Source organism: Aotus nancymaae, unplaced genomic scaffold (assembly GCF_030222135.1).
Source record: "Aotus nancymaae isolate 86718 unplaced genomic scaffold, 86718_ANA_hifiasm-v0.15.2.pri h1tg000040l, whole genome shotgun sequence".
NCBI lineage: Eukaryota > Metazoa > Chordata > Mammalia > Primates > Aotidae > Aotus > Aotus nancymaae.
In genome coordinates this window covers 83,571,824-83,599,275 of record NW_026988454.1, presented here as the reverse complement: position 1 = coordinate 83,599,275, position 27,452 = coordinate 83,571,824, and the positions used below count along the sequence as shown (strand labels likewise).

General features: G+C 38.3%; 1 protein-coding gene across 5 annotated transcripts in view; it reads right to left on the bottom strand.

Annotated features, from left to right (window-relative positions):
- Positions 1-27,452, bottom strand: part of UBE3D (ubiquitin protein ligase E3D) — a 201,833-nt gene that overhangs the window by 169,137 nt on the left and 5,244 nt on the right. For 4 of the 5 annotated variants that reach the window (XM_064360894.1, XM_064360896.1, XM_012468843.2 and 1 more), the window contains exons 2-5: positions 19,735-19,931; positions 16,016-16,106; positions 5,848-6,079; positions 764-833 (exon numbers count right to left, since the gene is read on the bottom strand). In XM_064360894.1, coding sequence (XP_064216964.1) covers positions 764-833; positions 5,848-6,079; positions 16,016-16,106; positions 19,735-19,931 — 590 coding nt within the window. Of the gene's footprint in view, positions 1-763; positions 834-5,847; positions 6,080-16,015; positions 16,107-19,734; positions 19,932-22,361; positions 22,487-27,452 lie in introns of all 5 variants that reach the window. The other variant, XM_064360895.1, reaches the window with a different exon arrangement.

Here is a 27,452-nt window from a genome sequence, read left to right as displayed (position 1 = left end):
ACTTCTTCATATAAATCACATCTTCTAATTAATTGTATTAACAGCAATTATTTATCATCCACAAAGCTAACACAGCATGTTGTAGCTCTCTATACACTTTAAACCGTATCTTTAAACAGCAATGCATTTTAATTATCAGGATTTTCATTATTATATTTTAAAGTAGTGTAACAGAGCTTACATAAAATATAATCAATACTACTGGGAAATAAAAAAGAATAAGGGACAAAGTACAAAACTCAGAATGTGTTTTCTTCCATTTCAACAGGTCCTCTCCCATCCCCAGCCCCAAAATACAGCCCCAAGCCAGATGGCAGCCAAGGAAAACAATTTCTCCATCTCTGGGCTCCAACTCTTCTGATTGAGGAGTTGTATTAACAAAAAGGCTCTGCTCTGTAAGTTACCAGGAAGGTAACATTACAAAATAAAAAAGGAAGAAAGAAAGAAAGAAAAAAGCTCCAATTTTCTTTAAAATAGACCGAAGTACAAACTTTATACTATTACTTTATATCTACAAAGAGGCTATGAAACACTGAAAATGACTCAACTTCTTAATGCTTAAAACTCAATACTTTTGTACTTATGAAAGTCCAAATACAGAAACTTCTTGGTATATTGAATGATATGTTAGTTAGGGTCTATTTTGAAAAGCACCAATTTTACAACATGTATTAATCATCGATCTTTCCTATATATTTACTATATCATTCTGGCTTTTAAACAAGAAGGCAATCATTTTGGCTTCTTGTTATGAAATTCTTACCTGATGACATGGTCTCTCCCAACACCACCTTGCAACGCTTACAAATTACTTTGTTATTTGCCTTTGGTTCCTGTAGAACAGAAAAATGTCATTTAAATGTCATTGAGCTTTTTTTAAAAGGAATATATAATTTTAACATAGTCCCCAGAGTATACATTGAACTTTACATTTTATTCTGCCCTCTACTAAATACTGCAGATACATTTAGCTTGTATGCATAATTCCCATGCACAGAGATAATTTTTTCAAGTCTTAAGAAACAATAAAGCACAGATTAAATTTTCCAAAACTAGCCACTTCTTGATAATGCAAATATTGCCAACTAATTTGAATAAGTAGCACCTTAAATTTCTAAAAAGCACTTCCAAATAGCCTTATAACTTAGAACAGGCAGATAGTGGACAACAAGACAGGGTTGATGACTTGCCTCAACTCATATGTATACAACACAGAAAAATCAGAACTTGAACTCACACTATTTGGACTCCTAGTCCAGTGTAATTTATATCAAAGTAACCTATAACCCTTAACTACCAATAAATGAAAAGTTAAAAATACCTAGTCTGTTCATATACTTTCATTTTTTCCACTTAGGATAGGCACTGTAACTGGAAAGACAGGTAGTGCTCTGGAACAATTCCTGAAACAATCCTAACCTTTGAAAATCCAAATTCACTATTTGAGATACAGATTAAAATAGCATTTGCCTAATCAATAAACAAAGAATACTCATTTTCACATCCATAATTGTACTTTTGTTAAAACCATACAACATTTCTCTCATTCAGATATACTGCAACAAGGCAGAAGCCATATAAAGTGGGCAGGGAAAAGGAGATTCTGCAACTCTGGACACTCCAGGGTACCCTTCCTCGGTAACCACAGAATAGGTGTAGGCTGAAGTAAAGAAGGACGGTGACTTCTGATGTGGGATAATGTGTATTTAACCTAAGGAAAAAAAATTTTCCTGATTAATATACATTTGAGTATAAATATTTTTTCCTTGGCATAATTTCCTGAAAAGTTGCAGAAGTAGTACATTTAAATTGTGTTCCATGGATGTGCTGCTAGTAACTGACAGAGCTGATGTTTGAATTTGGGTGCCTCTGATGCTAACGCTTCTAAACACTATGCTAAGTGTTTTCCAAACTACAGTTCATGCATCCCATTAGTGGGAACCAATTCAGTGGATTACTGTGTTTTTAAAAAATGAAATACAATAGAACAGAAAATATGGCAGTGCTTCAAACACTGAGTAAGTTCTGCTTCAAGAAACTTTTGATGTGTTTGTATATGTGTGTAGGTATACATGAGTGTGTGTGTGTTATCAGATCTTGATGTAAAAATATATATATATTCAATTAGTGGTCAAAGTCAAGAGTAACAGCACAATTCATATTGGGGTCTTTCTCTAATGACCTATTCTTTCTCCCAGCATCAAACACAGACAACTAGTAAAAAATCCATAGATGTCCACAGCTCTTCTATTTAGAAACTCCTGAGATGAATCCCTTCACACACTGAAGTAACCTTCAGTAATATAAACACTTATTCCATTTTTTCCTGTTCTAGATTTCTGCAGACTTTCTCTAAAAGTCTCTGCTGAGAAAACAAAAGCACACATGAAATTCATAAGTCAGCTCAGACTTGGCTCAAACTTTTATCCAGGCACACTCACAAAGTGGGCCCCACAGTGTGCCATCTCTGGCCACTGTACCGACATCTTTATCAGGAACATCACAAATGGCAGGTCTCAGAACCTGACCCAGGTGGGAAACTGGATAGGGTCATTCCCATTAGAGGTAAGAGACAGACACAGAAACCTAGGAAGGTGCCAATTTGTTCAGGTCCAGTAAGAAGAGAGCTCAGAAAGTCAGTATGGTCTATAAAGAGTGGTATTCTGGCAGTTTCATGCTTTCTTACAGTAAAACATACCTGTATGGCTCCAAGTTGATTGATATTAACAATATTTTTTAAAGAGTACTATTTTGTACAAGTTAAATCTGATCACACTTATTAGCTCTTACCAAAAACCAAAGGCTTTACTAAAAACTAATATTTGTATCGTAATAACAATGCTTGAGAAGAAAGAATTGTTCTATTTGAAGCAGAAAATTTTTTTTTCAAGTGCTCTGATATGTACTTCATTTGTAATTGCTCTCACAGAACATCTCACTTTGTCTTTCAAGGGGGCAGGTGGAGTGTTTTTTGTTCGCTTGTTGTTAAAATAAGACTCTATCCTTATCAGACATGGATAATCAGGATTTAAGAATCAGATTAACAACAAGCAAATTACCTCAATCATATGTGTGGATCTTGATTCAAACAAGCCTATAGTAAAAGATACTTTTAAGACAATTGATAAAATCTGTATATGGCCTGGTATTTTATCATCAAGGAATAACTGTTAATTTTATAAGGTGTGATAATGATAGGGTGGCTACATTTTTAAAATCCCTATTTGTAGATGAACATATTGAAACACATGGGGTAAAATGACATGACTGTTTTAAAACACTTCAGAAAAAAAGAGCAGATGAAGCATACTTGATGAATCCATATTGAAGTTCGTAATACTATTCTTTTTATACTTGTGAATACTTAAGAGTTTGACAACACATTTTTCTAAAAAAACAAAAAAGACACACTTATGGATTTAAAAAAACAAATTACCAAAATCAACTAATTATTACTAAGTACTCCAAGAAAGAACAAAAAGGTAAAGATATTAATCATCCTTGCCAGCAGTAATATTAATCCAATCAAAGATCAATTTTATTTGTTCTTTAAAAAAGGGTGAAGTCTTGAATAATAGTTTGAATCTTATAAAAGGATGAAATGCCATCTTTATTATCCCATTATTATAAGATGCAAAATTTTTATTATGTGGGTAGGCACAAAATAGCACAAGAGAGATGATACATGAATACATGAATAGGGAAATCTCCAGCAGGTATCTTTTAAAAATAAGTAGATACTGCTGCAATGACAAAGGCGCAAATAAAGTACCATAAGTTCTAAAAGGCTACGGAAGAAAAGAAATAATAGAGTTGGGCTTCATGTTTGTTTGTTTGTGCTGTTTTTAAACCAGATCTTTTAAATTAAACATAACACATACATTTTGTTTAAAGAGAATCTCTGCTTTGTAATGCATTTTTCTTCACCTATCCTTCAAGGAAATAATAAAGCAAGTTGTGCAATGAAGCAGTCTAACAGTGTGGGAACTCTACAGAGCAAAGACAGACATTGTTGTGGACTAATTAAGTCAATATATCTGAGACATGGCAGGGCTTCTCAGAGAGGTGGATTAGCCTCCTGTCCTCGCTTTATTTTCCCTTTGTGTTGTTTCAATTTCTAAGGATGCTTGATATTGTCTCACCAAAAAAATGTTTCCCAAGAGATACCATTAGGATGCTTTGTTACCATGTGACATTTCAAAACCTTGCTAGATGGCTAGACTGGGTGATAGGAGAAAAAGGTTTTCAATAGCACAGAGCAGCCTTGTTCCCACAGGAGCCTTGAGAGCACGGTTTAAGCAGTCCCTCCAAATTTATGTTTCTATTTTGGTCACAGGCACACTCTTTGGACTGCTACAATATACAATTAAAGCAGAACTTTCATCTAGGCTAACTTGAAGAAAATCTTGTCAACAGCAGCTTGTCATGACAGTACAGAATTTCCCACAGTCTCCTTGATACTAAAAACTGTAATGTCTAAAAATATGAAGGGCCTTTCTTTAATGGATCAGACAGCTGTTAACTATGAAGAGAAATTCTTGTAAATGGCATCACATAACTGATAAAGATTTAAATGTGAAGAATATATTTCAGCACAGAGTGCTGAGTTTATTCAAAAAGGGAAACCTGGTTTCCCTCATTTAATCTTTCTCTACTTTTCTGCTCACAACTTCCAAATATTTTTTAAAGCTTAATCATAAAGATGAAATTTAAAACACATAAAATAATAAAGTATTAGTACATATATTTAGATCAAAATACAAATTAAATTAATCATATTAAATATAACAAATTTATACTAACTTACTATTTACCTTTTAAAATATAAAATGTAAAGTACTACAGTTCATCAGAGTGAACCATATTTAGTAAAGGGATTTCTGTTTACAGTGTAAGATGAGGCACTTAAATAATTTTATCTGACAACAACTTAAACTTCCACCTTTAACAAATTTCCTTCATCTCCCTCAAAATAGTTCTACAAAACTAATTTACAACCTAAGAGCTGCCCAATTACTACATATTTCCTGCAGTCACTCAGTTCTTATTACAAAAATTAAATGAGTTCTAAATGAAATTTAAAATACAATGTTTTTGTTCCCACCAATAATCAGATGTTAAAATGATTCTCTGGCAATGATTTTCTTTACTTTTTAAATAACATCTATATTGACTGCCCATCAGGGGAATGATTTCTCATAGGGCCACGCCAATGCCACTGATTTTCTTTTAAAATAAAGTAAAACACTTGTTCTCTGCAGTGAAAGAAAACTGCCTTCTTCCCAAAGCAACTTATACAGCAAGAGCCACCAGACCTCACATTGTCAAGCACCAACTTAGACCCTGCGACACGAGCTTTATCTCCATTCCTGGGCTCCTCCATTCCTCTTTTTACTTGATGATATCTGCATTTATGACTTCAGCAGAAGTCTAGTCTATGGGCAGAAATAGTAAAATATCTCAGCCTAATCGGATAGTACATATCCCAGAGCAAGAGAACACTTTTAACTTAAATCAGACTATTTAGGATAAAATGCACACAAATTATGGAATATTGTCCTAAGAACAAGAAAGTGGGACATTTTGGTTTGTAAAGTGGTAGTACTCCCAATTCTATGCCTGCAGAGGTCTTCCTCTCCTTATTCTTCTAGGCCCCTGTGGCTGTTTTAGTTTAAAGCCATATGTTCTTCCTGTTTTGATAAAGCAGAGATAGAGATGACAGTTGAACACAATGAATTTTGGCCTTTACAGCAGTCTGTGTAACAAGCCCTGAATTAGGAAAAGATTGAAGAAACCAGTATCTAAGACAACCTCTAAATTAGCGTTTATTTTGAAATGATATTTTACCAATTTACAATGGTTGTCAGAAGAAACACAGCACATCTCCACGGGGGATAGTTCAGGTCTTGGCTGCCACAAACTGGTTCTTAAATTCACCAAGAAGAAAGAGTCTCCAATAAAACAGTCCTCCTCTTGCGGATGAAGTGGTTTATTAGCAAAGGGATCGGGATGACAACACCATTCTCCAATTAGAGCTCCCCAATTCTCACTCGGCAGTGGGAGCACCCTGAGCAGCTTCCTAGTGGAAAGAGGAAAAATCGTTTTACACAGAACAAAATGGAACTAACATTCTCTTAATTAAATGAACATAAAAGATGAAAGAAATTCATTAACTACAAGGCTTGCAATGCTAATTTTTCCCCAATTATAAAAGTAATATATACTCACTAGAGGTAATTTTGAAAATGCAAGGAGGTATACACAAAGCAAAAATCGTCCTTTTCTCTCACTACCCAGAGATAAGTACTACTTTTTACATGACACTGTGTTTCTCTGCCATCCATTCAAAAGATATATTTGGAATCGTGACTATATATACTATATCTTGCTTTTGTTGTTTTATTTAGATGAATCCTAATTAGTCCACAACGTTCTATTCCATAAGTACATCAAAACTTTTGAGATCATTCCCTCACCTGTTAGATATTTAGGTTCTGAGGTTTTCATTATCAATAACTCTGTGATGAATGCTCCTGTTAGAACATTTATGAACATATCTATTTCCTTGGAAAGAATCTTATATAAGTGAGAGATGATAAGCACAAATGATACGCATATTTTAAAACCCAACACCTATTAGATGAATTTCTTTCCAGAAAGGCTGTGCCAATCTCTAATTCCTCCACTCACCCTTTTCATAATTGGATATTATCATTTTTCCATTTCTGCACTAGTAATAGGTGCAATTATTTTCAGTGCTGCTTTAATTGGCAACTCTTAAATTCCTGGTGAGATTCATCTAGTTTTTCTACTTAGAGACCACTGTGTTTCTTCTGTGAATTGTGTTAGTGACTATTTTCCAGGGTATTATTATGTTTTTATTAATTTGTAAAAATGTGTTCTATATTAAGAGTATAAGCCCTATCTCTATTAGTCTGTTACAAATTTTTTTGGTGTTCCTGTCTTTTATTTTGGTTTACCTGTCTTAACTGTCAAATCACCTAAAAACTTTCTTCTATAAATTCTTCTATTACTATGTTTTAACAAACTTTTTATTTTGGAATAATTTTAGATTTATGGAAAAGTTACAAAAGTAGTATATTAGTTCCCATATGCACTTCACCCAGCTGTCCCTAATGTTACTATTTTATGAGACCATGGTACATTTGTCAAAACTATACACTTTGAATTTCACCTGTTTTTCCACTAATACCCTTTCTTCTGTTCCAAGATGTAATTCCTGATAACACTTTGCATTTAGTAATCATGTCTCCCTAGTCTCATCTGGTCTGTGATAGTTTCTCAGTATTTCCTTATTTTCCAGAAACTTGACTTTTGAAAAGCTCAGGTATTTTACAGAATATTCTTCAATCTCAGTTTGTTTAATATTGTCTCAAGATTAGACTGGTGGTATGGGTTGGGGGAAAGAATCTCACAGAAGTGACGTATCCTTCTCATCAGAGAATATATCATATCAACACAACTTAGTGATGATAATCTTGATAACTTGGTTAACGTAATATCTGCTAAGTTTCTCCTTCTAACAAAATACAAATACTAGTAAATTAATGTACATTCAGATGTTATAAGTTAAAATATTTAAGATGTGAATGCAACTTTTTTTTTTTTTAAGAATGCCCCCATGTTAACCATTTTCCTTTGATTTCCCCAATCAACATAAAAGGGCAAACATAAAAGTTTGGAAGAGGGTACACAATTTATAACTGCAGAGGACAAAGCTAGGAACAAGAAGGGTTGATTTTAGTTTACCATAAGGTAGAAGTTTTCCTTTGAAATTAGTATACACTGAACCATTGGTATCATCAAGGTGCTGAACCTGGTAAGCATACTAAGAAGTGATTCTTTCAACATACATTTCCTAGAAGTCTACTATGATGCAGGCATTCTCCTGGCACAAAATATGAATACATACAGTTGTCTCTCTTAAGATACTCATGTTCTAGTAAGAAATATAGACCTATAAACAAATAACAAAACCACGTTATAAATGCTCATAACAGAGTAATGGTTCTAAATTCTTGGGCTGGCGGGTGCAGGGGGAGTAATACAGATCCCACTGAACAAGAAAAGTGTTAGCCCCTTTCCTCAAACATACATTCCTATAAGCACACAAAATTTGCATATTACTTTAGGGGATTCATGGATCCCCATGACCAATCCATGAATTCAGGGCAATATACACAAAGTGCTAGGGGATTAGATTGTGCATAGGCTTCAGAGAAAAGGTATTATCTGAGCTGGCCTTTGAAGGATAGTTTTCCAGGCAATGAAAGGAATTAAGGGCATCATGGAAGAAACAATATGAAGGTAGATGCCATATCTGTTTACCTTGACACTGTACTTCTGTCTTACATTGCTCTTAACGTATAGCATGAGCTCTTAAATATTTGTTGAAGAAACGAACTAGTGTATTTTGAGAACTGTAATGTGTGAAGCCCCTGGTTGGGTCTGTCGCACATTGGAATGAACGGTTAACAAACCTTTTCCCTTGCTGCTTGAGAATCTGACCTTTGGTTTAACCACCTAGGTCGCACATTGGAATGAACGGGTTAACAAACCTTTTCCCTTGCTGCTTGAGAATCTGACCTTTGGTTTAACCACCTAGCTCTGTTACCCTGGAAACCAGGTAAGATCTTAGGCATCGACTATATTGCTAGGCAACACTGCTTACATTAAAAATGATCCTTGGTTGGTAAACTGCATCTGAATCAGGAAGAAATGTGAATGAGCTGTAACTGTCTGATAGGAATGCTATGCTTTGGCCTTCCCTGAATGCAGTCTCTTCTTGGGAACCCTACAAACTATGTCAAGAATTGCTATAAGAGAGATCAGCTGCTTAAAGCAGGAGGCTTCTTCTAAGCCAGAGCAGCTCCTGTACCTCCCTGATCTGGAGCTTATGCTTTGTACCTGGAACTATGTCGTGTGGGGAGACAATAGTCCCCGGAAAGTATGTGAGCTGTCACTTGTGTAAACATGCAGAGGCCTTGCTGAGAGGAATTCTTGAACAGGAATTCTTGTCCTGTTGGCAAGGAACATGGCCTGTGGTAGCCTTGTGAGTCCTCGTGTTTAGTTAACTTAAGAAGACCCTTGGTGGGCCCTACACACACCTTATTTTATTTAATGCTTGCAACAACTTTGTGAGACAAGAAATATCATTTCCCTGTTCAGAGGAGGAAAGTGAGGTTCAGAAATGTCAAATAATCTGCGTAAGTTCACAGAATCAGAGGCGATCAGTAATGGCAGGTTCTTAGCCCAGGTCTTCCTGACTCCAAAACCAAACTCTTTCCTTAGAATAGATTCCCTCTCCTGGTAATGCAGCACAGCAACAGAGAAGACTTGGGCAGGTAGGATGGTGGCAAACTGTGTGGGGTGTCCAGGCTATGCTAAGGGATAGGGATTTGGGACTTCAGGTGGGTGGGAAGCATTACAGAATTTTAAGTAGAGAAGCAGCAGGTCAGATTTGAATTTTACCAAGAAGCTGCAGCAGAAGAGGGCAAATAAATTGCCTGTTTAGAGTGGGAGGGAATTAGGCCTAAATAGGCTCCTGGACTTTCTCCATCATTAAGATCTTTTGTCTCCTGACATACTGCATGTAGTGCCGATAAACAAACCCTCAATACACTGCAAAATATAACAATGTCAAAATCCCCTACGTGATCAGGGAAATAAAATTGCATCAATATTTACAGAGATCTGGGAGACAACTCACATTAACACAAAATGATGTTTTAAACTTAATGTGACCACATATCATGGGAATAAAAGCTATAATATATCCTATAACAGTCTATGTAAGATGCCAGGAGCAAGAAAGTGCCAAATCTGCAAGTCATTGCAAAGATAAAAGAGTTTTTAAAGCAGTTTTTTTTTTTTTTATGTTTTGAAGAAAACATAAAACCTTTAAGGACAAAAGATTTTAATCACTGCTTTATTGAAAGTATATTTATCCAAAACCGTGAAAAATATACTTTGATATGATCTACTTCTCAAGAGAACTTTCAAAATAAAATAGATACCATTGTTTTCAAGGTTAGTTTTTAGGGAGAAACTTGGTGGAGCTCAAAGAAAGAGTGAAATGATTTCCTAAATTTTCTCTCAGCTTAAGATTCTATGATGAGCAGCAACACAACTTCAAAATAAATTAAAATTTGCTAGTTTTTTTTAATGCACCATGAGCACAAACTTTTAGAAAATAACTTAAAATATACATAAGATAATGTATGCCCCCGAACTTTAAAGATAATAGAGGTAAAGAAAAATGAAGAATGTGAAAATAAAGAAACGTATGTAAGAAAATAAAATTATGCCCTTAACTTTAAAATCAGTCATTAATCAGTGATAATAACAATAGTAATAACAGCTTTTACACATTGGATTATAACCAAGTGGACATTAAGAATATTAATAACATCAACTATCTAAAGCTCAAAAATATGGCTGCTGGAATTAGATAAATTCAGGTGACATTCTCTGACTGGCAAGCCACAAATCCTATAAAACTAGCTTAGCATTTTAATACTATTAAGTACATAGTATGATTAGAGCTACAAAAGTATAATTTTATTCTAAAGGTTCCTACAATGTTACCAATAGTGCATCTGGTGCCTGTACTCTTTTTTTTAACCTCTTTTTTCTCTTTCATATAGAAAAGTGACAGTATTCTTGGGAGTAGTTATTTTCAGATTACAATTGTAGCTTGTCTGCTGAGTCGATCAATCGAGTGGTTGGATATCCTGACATCTCATGTTTCCAAAGATCCCACCTTGCTTGTTTCCCTCTAGGGTCTCAATGCCCTCATGAGCTCTGGTTTCCCTCTAGGGTCTCCATGCCCTTATGAGCTCTGAGCTGACACCTACCACTACCCTGCCAGTGCAGGGAGAACAAGGCGGACCATCCAGAGATCTCAGGAGAGCCACTCTGTTTCAAATCATCTGAAAATCAAAAGGCTTCATTTTGAAAGTTTGTTCAGCCAACTGATTTCATTCACATATGAGATGAATTTATTCCTAGAAGACATAAATTCCAAACACAAGGAATATCTGGCTGTTTCTGAGAGTATTCACAACAAAGTAAATGTTACTACTGTTGCTGGCTGTTAGGGCCTGTTAATCTTAACAAAAGCGAAATCAAAAATTACATATATTCACACAAATTTTATAGAGAAATTATCTGATAAAATGTAAATTGGAGAATTTTATTATAAAGAAATGAGACATTATTTGTTTTCAAATAACCACAACAAATAGCTAAGAACATGTGATCTTAAATTAAGAAAAAAAAGCCACAGCCGGACATGGTGGCTCACGCCTGAAATCCCAGCACTTTGGGAGGCCGAGGCGGGTGCATCATGATGTCAGGAGATCAAGACCATCCTGGCCAACATGGTGAAACCCCATCTCTACTAAAAATACAAAAAATTATCTGGGTGTGGTGGTTCGGGCTTGTAGTCCCAGCTACTCAGGAGGCTGAGGCAGGAAAATTGTTTGAAGCCAGGAGGCGGAGGTTGCAGTAAGCTGAGATCCCACCAGTACACTCCAGCCTGGCAACAGAGTGAGGCTCCCTCTCAAAAAAAAAAAAGAAAGAAAGAAAAAGAAAAAAAGCTGCCCTCATTAGCAGATGTCATGTGCCCTGGTGCTAGTAAGTATTAAAAGCCATTAATGAGTTTTAATGTTTAAACTGCCCTCTACAACATCTTATTTCTATAATTTGGTTGACAAGAACCTTTTTTATTAAAAAAAAAAAAAAAAAAGGAATAAGCATTAGTCTCACACTATCAAATAATCATGAATCACAAAGTACATGAAACCCCAAATACAAAATGAGGTTCACTGATCAGGGAAATTTTGTGCTTCACAGCACGTAACAGGTTTATCTAATCCAACATCCTCATTTATATATGAGGAAACTGGAGCCAAGGAAATTAATGTAACATGTTCCCAGATAATAAGACTAGCCAGTAAGTAGATTTTAACTCTGTTCCACTGCTCCTATGGATTTGCTCCCAATAAAGATAAATCAACGTATTCCAAGGTACCTTCTTGGGAAATATGTTTATAATTAGTTGATTTTGATTATGGCACACACATGCTCTTTTGAATACCTTTGGTCTTGTTTCTATTTAACAAGCACAAAGTTGTCCTTACCACTCATGTAAAACAGAAAACTGAGGGAGAAATAAGAACACTGGGTTTAACATTAACGGTCAACATGAAATCCATGTGCATATACTTAAGAAAGCATCTTTTTCCATACAACATAGTCACAGGGCGTGCTACCTAAGAGTTAAAGGTAAGTAAAGCCTTAAGTCATTTACTAAGGATTTCTCTGCATTATTGAAGAGGCATGCATATGCCAAGCACATGGGTGTGATATGAAAAAGCTTTTGGGTAAGCCTTGCTTAAATGAGGCAAAGGCTAAGTCAAGTCCACTGTTTATCTTCTCAGAGAGAAAAAGAGAAAGGGAATTCATTTCCTTGACACATACAGAGTATGTGAATCACAGTCCTGAAACCAAAAGCTTTGAAATGCTAAACTAGATAATTTTCTAGTTTGTTAATAGGAACAATTTGGAAAAGGGGGTAAAAGTCTATAAAACCAACTTCAAAGACCTTGCTGAGCATTAACTATTATATATGTTACATCCTTTAACTCTCTTGACAAGTTTAGGAAATAGGCCTTATTAGAAGGCTGTATTAGAAGAACCTGAGGTAGTACAAACACGACTTCCCAGCTACTAAGTCACAAAGTTGGAGTTCAAACCCAGGTCCCATTCTCCTGCTCCTGCCTCCAGGGCCTGCCGATGGTCAAGGGTAGGGAGAGTGATTGCTGCCCTTCTAGTTCTCAGTTCCATGACTGTAAAAGGGACTGACACAGAAGATACAGTTCTTGAACAGAAAAAATGGGGGCAACAGATAAAAGATTTTTCACATTATCATCCTCTTCCAATGAAACACAAATAACAGCCAATAATGAATGAACACATCCTTTACTGTAAGCAGCACCAGGAAACACTGTTACACGGATTTAACAGGTTCTGACTATAACTTCTAGGTATCCCCATTGTTGTCTAGGAATGAATGTTTCATAAACTTCATTTGAGAATTCAACCAAAGCCTCAACTAGACTGAGGAAGGGAAAACACTCTTGGTTTAACTACAATGCAAACTGAGATTCCCCTGAACCTTTTAGGATAAAGTGGGCCTGTCACTGAGTACATGCAGTAACTTCAACCTTTATGAAATCCAAGCAAAGATAAGGTCCCTCCTCTGCAAATTTAAAGTGATCTCATTTCTTACTCAAGATAGTCCTTCTGAGGATCCTCCATTTGTAACCTCTCACTTATGCCAGTGTAACTCTGCACCATCTCATCCACATGGGACACTGCCAGAAATCAGGAAGCAAGCGAGAGAGGTTGGTGGAAGGCCAAAACAAACATGTCAATGTTCATTCAATTCAACCAGCAAAAATTGATTGAGACCATGCCATTCACCAGGGACAGTGCCTGATGCTGAGGATGGGGATGATGACGATGATGAGAATAGCAATCATAGCAGTAGCTAATTCTGAATGCTTGCCACATGCCAGGCACTGTCATAAACACTTAAACTCACTCTATTCTCCTAGCAACCAAATGAGGTAGGTCCTATTGTTAGCCACATTTCTGCAATAAGAGAATTGAGGCACAGAATGGTTAAGACTTGCCCAGAGTCACACAGCTAGTAAATGTCAGGTGTAAACCCAGTTGGTCTGGCTTCTGAGTCTGCACTACTAGGCAGACTCAGAAGGGACTACACTATATGGCACTCTCAAAAGAGCAGGGATAAAGGATACAGGGGACAACAAGATTATCTCCACTCTGAGAGCCTACAGTTTAATTGTGAAGACAGGCAAATAAACCTTAGAAAAGCACCTAAACCAATTCAGGGTTGAGAGAAGGCTCCTAACAGTGGTTGTTCTGTCAGCTGAATTATGAAGTTCAGGAAGAAGCCAACAAGGGGGAGACAGGGTGTGGGGTACATTCCAGGAAAGGAAGTCACTTTCATAAGGCCCCAGGATGAAAAGAATCATGAAGACACTACTGGGCTACACACTGATCACCAGAGCTGTGTACAGAATGCTAATCAATAATGGGATGTTTTTGTGGGGAGGAGGAATAGGTTGGGGAAGGAGATATGAAATATGAGTGTGGAGAGGTAAATAGAGGTAAACTCATAAACGTCCTAACGCAGCATGTTTCTGGAATTTATATTGGAGAAATGGGGGGCCCAGGAGGGGTTTGATCAGTAGAGCCTGATACATTTGAGAACAATGACTCAGTTGTGCTAAAATACATCAGACGAGAGGGTGAAACTAGAGGGAGGCTCAGTGGATGAGGAGCTGGCAACAAGTATAATTAGGTGAGAAGACAGTGGCCTCAACTAAGGTAGAGGCACTAGGGTGGAGGCACTGTTTACAATAGTAAAGACTTGGAACCAACCCAAATGCCCATTGATGATAGACTGGACAAAGAAAATGTGGTACATATACACCATGGAATACTACGCAGTCATAAAAAACAATGAGTTTGTGTCCTTTGTAGGGACATGGATAAATCTGGAAACCATCATTCTCAGCAAACTGACACAAGAACAGAAAATCAAACACCGCATGTTCTCACTCATAGGTGAGTGTTGAACAATGAGAACACATGGACACAGGGAGGGGAACATTACACACTGGGGTCTGTTGGGGGGGACTACAGGAGGGAGAGTGGCGGGTAGGGAGTTGGGGAGGGATAACATGGTGAGATATGACAGATACAGGTGACAGGGATGGAGGCAGCAAACTACATTGCCATGTATGTACCTATGCAACAATTCTGCATGTTCTGCACAGGTACCCCAGAGCCTAAAGTGCAATAAAATATATTTAAAAAAAAAAATTAAGAGTTTTGGCAATTCCTTTAAAACTCATCAGCTATTGTTAGTGTTAGCGTATTTTATGTGTTGCCCAAGACAATTCTTCATCTTCCACTGTCGTCCAGGGAAGCCAAAAGCTTGGATTCCCCTGCCACAGAGGGAGGAACCGAAGGCAGTATCAGGCTTCTACCTTGAGGACGCAGGTAGAAGTATAGCACCACTCAGGTAAGGAACACTGGAAGAGAGGCAGGTTTCAGATAAGGAGGATCTGTTCACTTATAAGTCTTAGGAACCTGACTCAGGAAACGCATCTAATAAAGAACTCTAAGTCCTTTCTTTAAATATTGTTAACAATAATTAGGATTTAATCTGTCTCTCTAGCCTATAAGTGACTAGTGGCTAAAATTTCATGGGGGAGGGTTTGTGCCCAAGAAACAAGAAGGTTGACAGGCGGAAGAAAGAAGACCAAAAAAAAAAAAAAAAAAATTAAAACAGCCTTTGGGACCACAAAAACCCCCTGAAAACAACAACAAAAAACCCAGCAAAGAGCCCTTCCCATCTCAACAGGGTAATCACAGCACATGGCAAGAATAAGTTATAAAATTAACCTAATCATTGAGAAAAGGTTAATTTGTGCTCTGTACGCTCTGTTTTAATAAGCAGGAGTCATAGGAAATGGATTTTAGAAGGGCACTGATAAAAATAGTTCAAATAAAAAGTGTTGTGCAAAGCTTCTGTTATGTGCAAAAAAATCACTGAATGTGGAAAACGTCACTCAGCATTGTGCTGGATGAAACATGTGACAGATGCCATGTTTCTTTTCAGGAAGGAGGTGCTTCAGTGATCAGCACAGGTTCTTCGGCCAAGATCAGCTCTCCTCCTTCAAAATCAGCATCCTAGTGCTCCCCTTAATGTTCCTAAGAGTTAATCACTCTGTGATTGCTAGCAAGTTTTGTGACTGATTTTGTTCAAAGCGACATTAAGCTGGCTCTCACTTTAAGGCCATATACTACTCCCTTGGCAATTACTTCAAAAATTCTGATGGGAAAAGAGATAATCATTGCCAGACACAGAATTAATAAGTGTTATATTCCTTACCTGTCTTTTATTATGACTTCACCACAGGATTGGCAATAAAATGTGCAACATTCTTGGGCTTGTAAGTGTTGATTAAACATTGAAATCAGTTCTAAAGGAAGTCGATGAAATAGCAAATCTTAGAGGTTGAAACAAATATATTAACATACTTAAACAGTTCAGCCATGATAAATTACCATCCATAAACAGTTTATGATCCACTTAGAAGTACACATTTAATTAATACTATCTGATGACTCAAGCAGAAGCAAATATTGTGAAGTGTTTTCAAAAGCAACAGATTTTGCTAAGTGTTCCACAGCTAGGTGCTGCCCTAGATTATGCATGTAACATTTGTTATTTCTCTCATTCTATAAATACCAACATTAAGGATGAGTGAAAAAGAACTATTTCCTTCTCATCAAGCTAACTACACAGATCTTCAACATGCTTAGCTTTCCTCTGTTATGTCTTACAGCAGTGTTTCATCAGAGTGAACAAATAGAGCTCTTAAATTTGAGTTCATTTTTATTTTATTATTATTATTACTGAGATGGAGTTTCGCTCTGTTGCCTAGGCTGGAGTGCAATGGCGCAATCTCAGCTCACTGCTACCTCTGCCTCCTGGGTTCAAGCAATTCTCTGCCTCCGCCTCCCAAGTAGTGGGGATTACAGGCGCCCACGACCACACCCAGCTATTTTTTTGTATTTTTAGTAGAGGCAAGGTTTCAACATCTTGGCCAGGCTGGTCTAGAACTCCTGACTTGGTGATCCACCGGCCTTGGCCTCCAAAAGTGATAGGATTACAGGTGTGAGCCACCATGCCCAGTCAAATTTGAGTTTAATTTTATTTAAACAAGGTTTATGTCCGTTCTAGCATATTACCAAATGAACAAACAATAGATCTCAAACTAGTGTTTATTGGATACCTCCCTGGGAATGAAACGGTTCCAAAAAGAGTCCAGTCTTCCCAGAGCAAAATTCAATTTCTAATGAACGCTGTGGGAAAACATTGAAAGCTGTGGGGAAAATGTATATTTCTCACACTTTGGGAAAGAGCAACATAAGGCAGCAAGTTTTCTTCGTTTATAATATTTCTTTTATGAAATAGGGAACCTTACATTTAAAAGAAACTACTAAAATACGTCTATAAAAGTCTAACTAAAGAAACGAGGTCATATCCATCAGGATCAAGCAATGTAGATTTCGTTTGTGTTCTTCTATATGTATTTTAAGATTTCAAAAAACTGATGCTAAAAGGTTTACATCTTGGAAATTAAAACCCTTAACAGTTTTTAAGGGGTGGCCAGAAATCCCTATAGCACTAAGGTGAAATAATTATAAAGAAATATTATTCTTTAACTTTGAGCAGATTAAAAGGAGACCTAGGAATACAAAACAGTCTTTCCAGATCCACAAATTTTCAGTAAAACACTACCCTCTGCTGGCCACCCAGTATGATGCACTGGGTCAGGTTTAAAATTCAGTTTTTGATATAGAGGAATCCTGGGAGAAAGTTGTTGCTGAGGATCAATCTACGGCTTTGCTCAAATACATCCTACTGTAGCTAGTTCCGCATGGAGGGTCACAGTTTGAACTCAAAATAGCAGTATACCAGTATGATGTTTACTATACTTGTCCTTAAAGGGTGTTCTTAGCATTGAAAAGTCAACTTTTTAAAAACCCTGAAACATAAACTGAAGGCTAAAACTTTCAAAAGTCACTTCCTACAAAACAGTTTGATTCAAGTTCACACCAGTACACATCAATTCACATTTATTCATTCAGCAAATATTTATGTACCACCTATTATATGGAAGGCACTCAGGCAATTAAGTGCTGAGGAATCTGTTTTGCATACTCTTTCATGCACTGTGGAACAGGCCTTTGATAGTTTTCCTTTTCACATACTTGAGCAAAATATATTAAAAGTGTAAAGAAATAGGAGACCAATGAACACAAACAATGTGCAAATCAACACAGAGCAGTCAATTTACTTTGTCCTATAGTTTAAACAATGTTTGCAGATTTAAATTTTTAAAAATAATTCCAGTTTTGATTATTTGGATATTCAGTAACAGAATACAGAATATGGATGGGCAAAAACCCAATACTATGTCCCCAGTGGTCTCTATTCCTCCATCTCAAAATCACAGTCCCAGAAAACACTCCACTGTGGCTTTCATGCTTGCCTTTCCCAAATTTCCAGATCCAAAACAAAATTCCTACTGTGGTTACTCATGTAAAAGAGGTAACTGTTTTGAAGGAGAAGGTGATCACAACACAACATCCAGATTTCCATGGTCTCTTCCCTGAAACAACACTTTCTCTGCCCATTATTAGGTGTTCTCGGGGAGTCTACTTCCCATCTTGGTGACCCTAACCTTCTTGCTATGGTTATTCCAATAGTCATTCCCAGTATTTATCCTATAACATTTAAGTGCCATGACATCTCTTTTCCTTATCCCTTGTTCCTAAAGCCAACCCTGCCCAACTCAAACTAGTTATCTACTAATCCAGGACTTGAGCAAAAATTGCTCTCCAGCAAAAAATAAATGAAACCCTTTCCGTCTTCTCTTTCCCCACAAAAGCCAAGAATAGAGAGACTCAAGAGAATGCTCAGCATCTCCCAAATGGCTCTTCCAAACACTCCCACTGACCCCACCTCCAGGATCCACACAGTTCAGATGAAAGGTTTATTACAGATGAGGCAGCAGTGAAGTGTCAGTGTGCGGCTGAAAGACTTATAATCTCTCTCTGATAATAAATGTCACATAAGTCTTTTACAGCTTGTTTCCCCTTTTGACATAATTTTAATCCCCCAAAGCATATATTACATCTACGTAATAGATGTAATGAATCAATAATTTTATTCAATAAATAACCTCTAAGTCTTAGGAAAAGCAAAATTTCTACTGCCTTACTGAATCAATAAACCAGTTAAAACATGTTGTAAATATAACAGGCATAGTAAAAATTAAAATTAAATTATGTATCAAACTCAACTGTAGGATCTTTTGTGTACTGTTTTCTTTATCTGGAACTGTCCCCACATGGATAGGATCATTTTCCTTATTCAGGACTCTGGTCAAACATCAACCCCTCAGAGTGGCCTTCCTGATCATCCTTCAGCCAACACTAGTCACTCCCTATCCCATTATTCTGTTTTATATTATCATAATACTTTTCTTAATATTTAAATTGTTTGTTCATTATCTGATCCCACCAATTAGAATGTAAGCTCCATGAGAACAAACATCTCCCCTACCTTGTTCACTTCTGTATCCCCAGCATCTAGGTTGATGACTAGCACATAGCACAAACTAAAATATTTGTTGAATGAATAAATTTCCATGTAATGTTTTCAAACCAATCAGGTCTTACACAATTGCTATCTGATTTAATCTTCCCATCCCTGTGCCAGAAAATTTTACAATTAAAGAAACCAGGAGGTAAATGGGAAATCTCTACACATTCTGCTCAATTTTGCTGTGGGAGGAAAACAAAGAAGGGAGGGAAGGAGGGAGGAAGCCTCAGAGAGGTTAGGTAACATGTTCAATTGCATACAGTCAATAACTGGCAAGGCTGACAAAGACCCTAGATATTCTCAACCCCAGCTTTTACCATGCTGCTGCTGAGTCCTTTTATCACCTGGGAAAAGTTCACCTTACCAAAGGAAAAATCACATTTGGTTTATAACAGAAAGGTAAATACAGAAACAGAAGTGCTAATATTACTCACTTGTGCCTAATTCTGCCTGTGCCTGCAGCCGCAGGTGCAGTCCATCCCCAGCAACAAACTGCAGCCCACGGCAAGAGGAAGGTACAAGCCTGACCTCTGCTGGAAGCTGGATTTCTGTGCAGCCTTCAGGGGTTTTCACCTGGAGTGAAGATGGCATTATGGAAATATCCAGGGGCATACCTCCTTCTTTCGAGTCTCTGGTAATTAAAAACAAAACCCAAACCAATTATTTCTCATAACGAAATCCACATGATGAAAGAAACAAAAATGGCTAAGGATCTCTTTGTTCCTCTTCAGTATGGGCTCTAAAGTAACTGCCCCAGAAAAACAGGAGCAAGCAGATCATAAAGGAAAGCAAACTACACTAGATTTAGATCTGGTCAGAAAATGCCCTTCATTGTCACCATAATACGCAAGTCCTGGGACAGATTTTTGGTTCTTTCTTCTGAGAACAGCACTAAAATCATGTTTTTATCTTACAGTAAATCAGAGCAAAGTACTGTTATTTCATATACAAGATTTTAATAAGGAGACCAAGATTCAGTGAAACAAAGATAAAAGAGAAAAATTTGTCAATTTTAAGAATAAAAAGAAGAAAACAATATAGTGACATATGAATATCAGGTGTGAAAGGACTTACCAATCCAATTCACAGTAAACATAAATTACTCGGTATAAGCAAAAAAGAGTAAAATACAGTCCCTGTCAAAAGCCCCCAGGTGTCAAAAATATAGTGGGGATAAAGGCATGTATGGAAATGACCCTCCTCTGAAGCTGCAATCAGCTTAGCACTGCAACAGAGGTGCAAAGTACCATGGCTCCCTCTTAAGTGCCTACAGCAGGCCATCTACACCATGTCAACTAAGGGCAGACAGCAGGCCATCCACATAGTGTCAACTAAGTGCAAACAGCAGGCCATCCACACAGTGTCAACTAAGTGCAGACGGCAGGCCATCCACATGGTGTCAACTAAGCGCAGACAGCAGGCCATCAACACAGTGTCAACTAAGTGCAGACAGCAGGCCATCAACACAGTGTCAACTAAGTGCAGACAATAGACCATTTGCTTGAGTATCATCTAAGTACAGAGGGCAGACCACGTATTCAAGTGTGAACCTTGGTTAGGCCTTAGAAATCCACCTTAGAATATCTTACATCTACTTTTTGGCTAGTTCCTTTTCAAAGCATATGGATCTGCCCTTAACTGGCAATTAAGAATATTAAGCATCTGAGTTTTTCTGCAGGGACGACAGCCTCAAACCAGAGTCAAAAGTTCAATTTCAAGAAATAGTGTTTAAGAAATAATGATACTCTAAAACAAGGGTCAGCAACTTTTTTTTCTGTGAAAGACCAGGTAGTAAATATTTTAGGATTTATGAGCCACATATGGTCTCATCAACATAGTGATGTATGAATACACATTCTACTTTTTAGTTTTTAAAACACCCTTTAAAAATGTAAAATCAGCAGGTCGAGATGGCTCATGCCTCTAATCCTAGCACTTTGGGAGGCTGAGGTGGGAGGATGGTTTGAACCAAGAAATTCGAGACCAGTGGACTTCCGCCAAGATGGCCAAATAGGAACAGCTCTGGAGCGCAGTTCCCAGCAAGAGTGAGGCAGAAAGTGAGTGATCTCTGCATTTCCAATTGAGGTACCAGGTTCATCTCAATGGGACTGGAGGCACAGTGGGTGTAGCCCAAGGAGGGTAAACTGAGGCAGGGTGGGGTGCTGCCTCACCTGGGAAGTGCAACAGGCTGGAGGGCCCTCCCTCCTATACAACGGAGGCCACTGGGGATGTCCGGCCACTCTGGAGCTTTGGTTCTGATGCTGTGCTTCTCCTGCAGTCTTTGCAGCCCACAGACCAGGAGATCCCCACATGCTGACAGGTGCCGCAGGTTTCCAGGGTAAATCTGGGCAGCCGATTCAAATCTGAGCAGCCAATTCAGCCGGCGCCACCAGTTACCCCCCAGAAATCCAAGCAGCCGTTTTGACTGGCACCTGGAGTGCCTGTGAGACAAGAGTCACCCGTACACCTGAGAGAAAGGGGGCTGAAGGCGGGGAGCCAGGTGATCTGGCTTGGGGGGTCCCCCCCATGGAGACCAGCAAACTGAATTCCACTGGCTTAGGATTTTCGCAGCCAGCACAACAGTTTGAGCATGACCCTGGACAGTCAAGCTCCTTGGGGGTAGGGCGTCTGCCATTACTGTGGCAGCTCTAACCTTATCTGCATAAACAACAGGACAAAGAGGTTTACACAGCAGGTGGGGGGAGCCCGTGGCAGATCAACAATGCCTCTGCAGGCAGATTGTGACTAGACTCCCTCCTTGCTGGGAAGAGCATCTCTGAGAAAAGCAGCAGCCTGTCAGAGACTTATAAATAAAGCTACATCTTCCTGGGACAGAGCACCTGGGAAAAGGAGTAGCTGTGAGTTCCACTCCAGCAGACTTACATGTCCCTGCCCAGCTGCTCTGAAGGGAGCAACTCAGCCCCAATCACAGCACTTCAGCTCTGACAAGGGACAGACTGCCTCCTCAAGCAGCTCCCTGATACCTGTATATACAAAGAATCACCTAATACAGAAGAGCTATGGCTGACATCTGGTGGGTAACCATCTGGGATGAACCTACCAGAGGAAGGAACAGGCAGCAGTCCTTGCTGTTTTGCAACCCCCGCAGGTGATTCCCAGGCAAGCAGGGTCTGGAGTGGACCTCCAGCAGTCCTGCAGCAGAGGGGCCTGACTGTTAGAAGGAAACTAAAAAACAGAAAGAATTAGCTTCAACATCAACAAAAAGAACGCCCACTCAGAGACCCCATCCAAAAGTCGCCAACCTCAAAGACCAAAGGTAGATAAATCCATGAAGATGAGAAGAAACCAGCACAAAAAGGATGAAAACACCAAAAACCAGAACGCTTCTCCTCCTCCAAGGGATCAAAACTTCTCACTAGCAAGGGAATAAAACTAGATGGAGAATGAGTTTGACAAAGTGACAAAAGCAGGCTTCAGAAGGTGGGTAATAACAAAATTCTTCACTGTCACTATTAGATCAACAAGACAGAAAATTAACAAGGATATCCAGGACTTGAACTCAGATCTGGACCAAGTAGACCTAACAGCCATCTACAGAATTCTCCATCCCAAATCCACAGAAAATACATTCTTCTCAGCACCACATCACACTTACTCTAAAATTGACTACATAATTAGAAGTAAATCACTCCTCAGCAAATGCAAAAGAACGGAAATCGTTAACCACCAGTCTCTCAGACCACAGTGCAATCAAATTAGAACTCAGGACTAAGAAATTCATGTGAAACTGCACAACTACATGGAAAATGAACCTGCTCCTGAATGACTACTGGATAAATCATGAAATGAAGGCAGAAATAAAGATGTTTTTCGAAACCAATGAGAACAAAGACACAATGTACCAGAATCTCTGGGACACATTTAAAGCAGTATCTAGAGGGAAATTTACAGCACTAAATGCCCACATGAGAAGGAAGGAAAGTACTAAAATCGACACTCTATGGTCAAAATTAAAAGAACTAGAGAAGCAAGATCAAACAAATTCAAAAGCTAGCAGAGGACAAGAAGTAACTAAAATCAGAGCAGAACTGAAGGAGACAGAGACACAAAAACTCTTCAAAAAACTCAATAAATCAAGGAGTTGATTTTTTGAAAAGATCAACAAAATAGACAGACCACTAGCCAGACTAACAAAAAAGAAAAGAGAGAAGAATCAAATAGATGCAATAAAAAATGATAAAGGGGATATCACCATCGATTGCACAGAAATACAAACTACCATCAGAGATTACTACAAACAACTCTATGCACATAAACCAGTAAATCTAGAAGAAATGGATAAATTCCTGAACACTTACAACCTCATAAGACTAAACCAGGAAGAAGTTGAATCCCTGAATAGACTAATAACAAGGTCTGAAGTTGAGGCAGCAATTAATAGCTTACCAACCGAAAAAAGTCCAAGTCCAGATGGTTTCATAGCTGAATTCTACCAGACGTACAAAGAGGAGCTGGTACCATTCCTTCTGTAACTATTTCAAACAATACAAAAAGAGGGAATACTCCCTAACTCATCATATGAGCCCAACATCATTCTGATACCAAAAGCCGGCAGAGAAACAACTAAAAAAGAAAATTTCAGGCCAATATCCATAATGAACATAGATGCAAAAATCTTGAATAAAATACTTGCAAACTGAATCCAACAGCATATCATAAAGATTATATATCATGATCAAGTAGGCTTCATCCCAGGGATGAAAAGCTGGTTCAACATACACAAATCTATAAATGTAATCCAACACATAAACAGAACCAAAGACAAAAACCACATGATTATCTCAATAGATGCAGAGAATGCCTTTGACAAAATTCAACAGCCCTTTATGCTAAAAGCTTTCAATAAACTAGGTTATCGATGGAACATATCTCAAAATAATAAAAGCTATCTACGAAAAATCCACAGCCAATATCTTGCTGAATGGGCAAAAACTGGAAGCATTCCCTTTGAAAACTGGCACTAGACAAGGGTGCCTTCTCTCACCATTCCTATTCAACATAGTATCGGAAGTCCTAGCCAGAGGAATCAGGAAAGAAAAGGAAATAAAGGGTACTGAATTAGGAAAAGAGGAAGTCAAATTGTCTCTATTTGCAGATGACATGATTGTATACTTAGAAAGCCCCATTGTCTCAGCCCAAAATCTCCTTAAGATGATAAGCAACTTCAGCAAAGTCTCAGGATACAAAATCAACGTGCATAAATCACAAGCATTCCTATACACCAGTAACACAGAGAGAATCAAATCATGAGCGAACTCCCATTCACAACTGCAACAAACAGAATAAAACACCTAGGAATACAACTAACAAAGGACGTTTCAATGACAAAGGACTCTTCAATGACAACTACAAACCACTTTTCAAGGAAATAAGAGAGGACACAACATATGGGAAAACATTCCATGCTCATGGTTAGGAAGAATCAATATCATGAAAATGGCCATACTGCCCAAAGTAATTTATAGATTTAATGCTATCCCCATCAAGCTACAATTGACCTTCTTCACAGAACTGGAAAAACCACCTTAAACTTCATATAGAACCAAAAAAAGAGCCCACATAGCCAAGACAATCCTAAGCAAAAAGAACAAAGCTGGAGGCATCACGCTACCTGACTTCAAACTAGACTGTGAGGGTACAGTAATCAAAACAGCATGGTATTGCTACCAAACCAGAGATACAGACCAGTGGAACAGAACAGAGGCCTCGGTAGTAATGCCACACACCTACAAGCATCTGATCTTTGACAAATCTGACAAAAACAAGCAATGGGGAAAGGATTCCCTGTTTAATAAATGGTATTGGGAAAACTGGCTAGCCATATGCAGAAAGCAGAAACTGGACACACTCCTTATACCTTATACAAAAATTAACACCAGATGGATTAAAGATTTAAACATAAGACCTAACACCATAAATACCCTAAAAGAAAACACAGGCAATACCATTTGGGATATAGGCATAGGCAAGGACTTCATGACTAAAACACCAAAAGCATTGGCAACAAAAGCCAAAATAGACAAATGGGACCTAATTAAACTTAAGAGCTTCTGCACACCAAAAGAAAAAAATCATTAGAGTAAACCAGCAACCAACAGAATGGGAAAAAATTTTTGCAAGCTACCCATCTGACAAAGGGCTAATATACAGAATTTACAAAGAACCTAAACAAATTTACAAGAAAAAAAACAAACAACCCCATCAAAAAGGGGGGAAGGATATGAACAGGCACTTTTCAAAAGAAGACATTTACGTGGCCAACAAATATATGAAAAAATGCTCATCATCACTGGTCATTAGAGAAATGCAAATCAAAACCACATTGAGATACCATCTCACACCAGTTAGAATGGCAATCATTAAAAAATCTGGACAACAGATGCTAGAGAGGATGTGGAGAAATAGGAACACTTTTACACTGTTAGTGGGAGTGCAAATTAGTGCAACCATTGTGGAAGACAGTGTGGCAATTCCTCAAGGACCTAGAAATAGAAATTCCATTTGACCCAGCAATCCCATTACTGGGTATTTACCCAAAGGATTATAAATTGTTCTACTATAAAGACACATGCACACGTATGTTCATTGTGGCACTGTTTACAATAGCAAAGACTTGGAACCAACCCAAATGCCCATCAAAGATAGAGGATAAAGAAAACGGTGGCACACATATACCATGGAATACTATGCAGCCTTAAATAAGGATGAGTTCATGTCCTTTGCAGGGACATCGATGAATCTGGAAACCATCATTCTCAGCAAACTGACACAAGAACAGAAAATCAAACACTGCATGATCTCACTCATAAGTGGGTGTTGAACAATGAGAACACATGGACACCGGGATGGGAACATCACACACTGGGGTCTTTTGGGGAGTGGGGGGCTAAGGGAGCGATAGCAGGGGGTGGAGAGGTTGGGGAGGGATAACATTAGGAGAAATATTTAATGTAGGTGATGGGGCATGGAGGCAGCAAACCACTGTGGCATATGTAAACCCATGTAACAATCCTGCAAGATCTGTACATATACCCCAGAACTTAAAGTATAATAATAATAATAATAATAATAAAAGTTCAAGATCAGTCTGGGCAACATAGCAAGACTCTGTCTCTACAAAAAAATTTAAAAATTAGCTGGGTATAGTGGCACACACCTGTAGTCCTAGCCACTCAAGGGGCTGAGATGGGGAAGATCACTTGAGCCCAGGAGGCTGTAGTGAGCCATGATCAAGCCACTGCACACCAGCCTGGGTGACAGATCAAGAACCTGACAAAAAAAAGAAGGGATAAAGAACAAAGAAAAATCCAATGATTAGTTCACAGGCTACACCAAAACAGGCTACAGGTAGAATGTGGCCAATGGTCCATAGTTCTCTGACCACTGCTCTAAAGATAACACAATGTCTGTTTGCTACCTCAATGGCTTTCAAAGTAGACTGTGTAGAACTGACACTTCCAAGTGTTGCAAGGCATCACTGGGTTCCTAAGTCCCCACTACCACCCCATCTCTGGTTTACCACATTTCTTCCCAGTCCCAAAAACTTTAGTCATTTTATAGGGCCAAGCAAGGGAGGCACCAATACAAGGGTGGTGACACAGTAGCCCAGCATGGATATGAGAAACCAAGCAGGCTGCGGAGGGCTTCCACCAGGAGGACCACCTAGCAGGGGTGTCAGATCGCAAAACAGGTCAGGTGGAAATCTTAACAGGAGGTGAGGGCAGCACGTCTTAGCTCAGCTGCTATAACAAAATACCACAGATAGGTGGCTTAAACAACAGACATGGCAGAGAAAGAAGTTCGGTGTCTCTTCCTCTTCATATAAGGACACTAATATTGGGGGGGACCCACCCTCAAGACCTCATCTAAATCTAACTACCTCCCAAAGCCCCATCTCCTAACATCATCACTTTGGGAGTTAGGATTTCAACATATATATTTTGAGGGGACACAAACATTCAGTCCACAACAGGGTCCTGGCAGGCGAGGAGAGTGTTAACAATGAGCAGGGGGAGGTGGCAAAGGATGCCAGCAGACAATCACATAGAGGGAGACTGACCAAATAATAAACGCCAGGAGGACAATGAGGGCCATGATTCTCACTGAAGGAGAATGGAGTTACAAAAAGAGA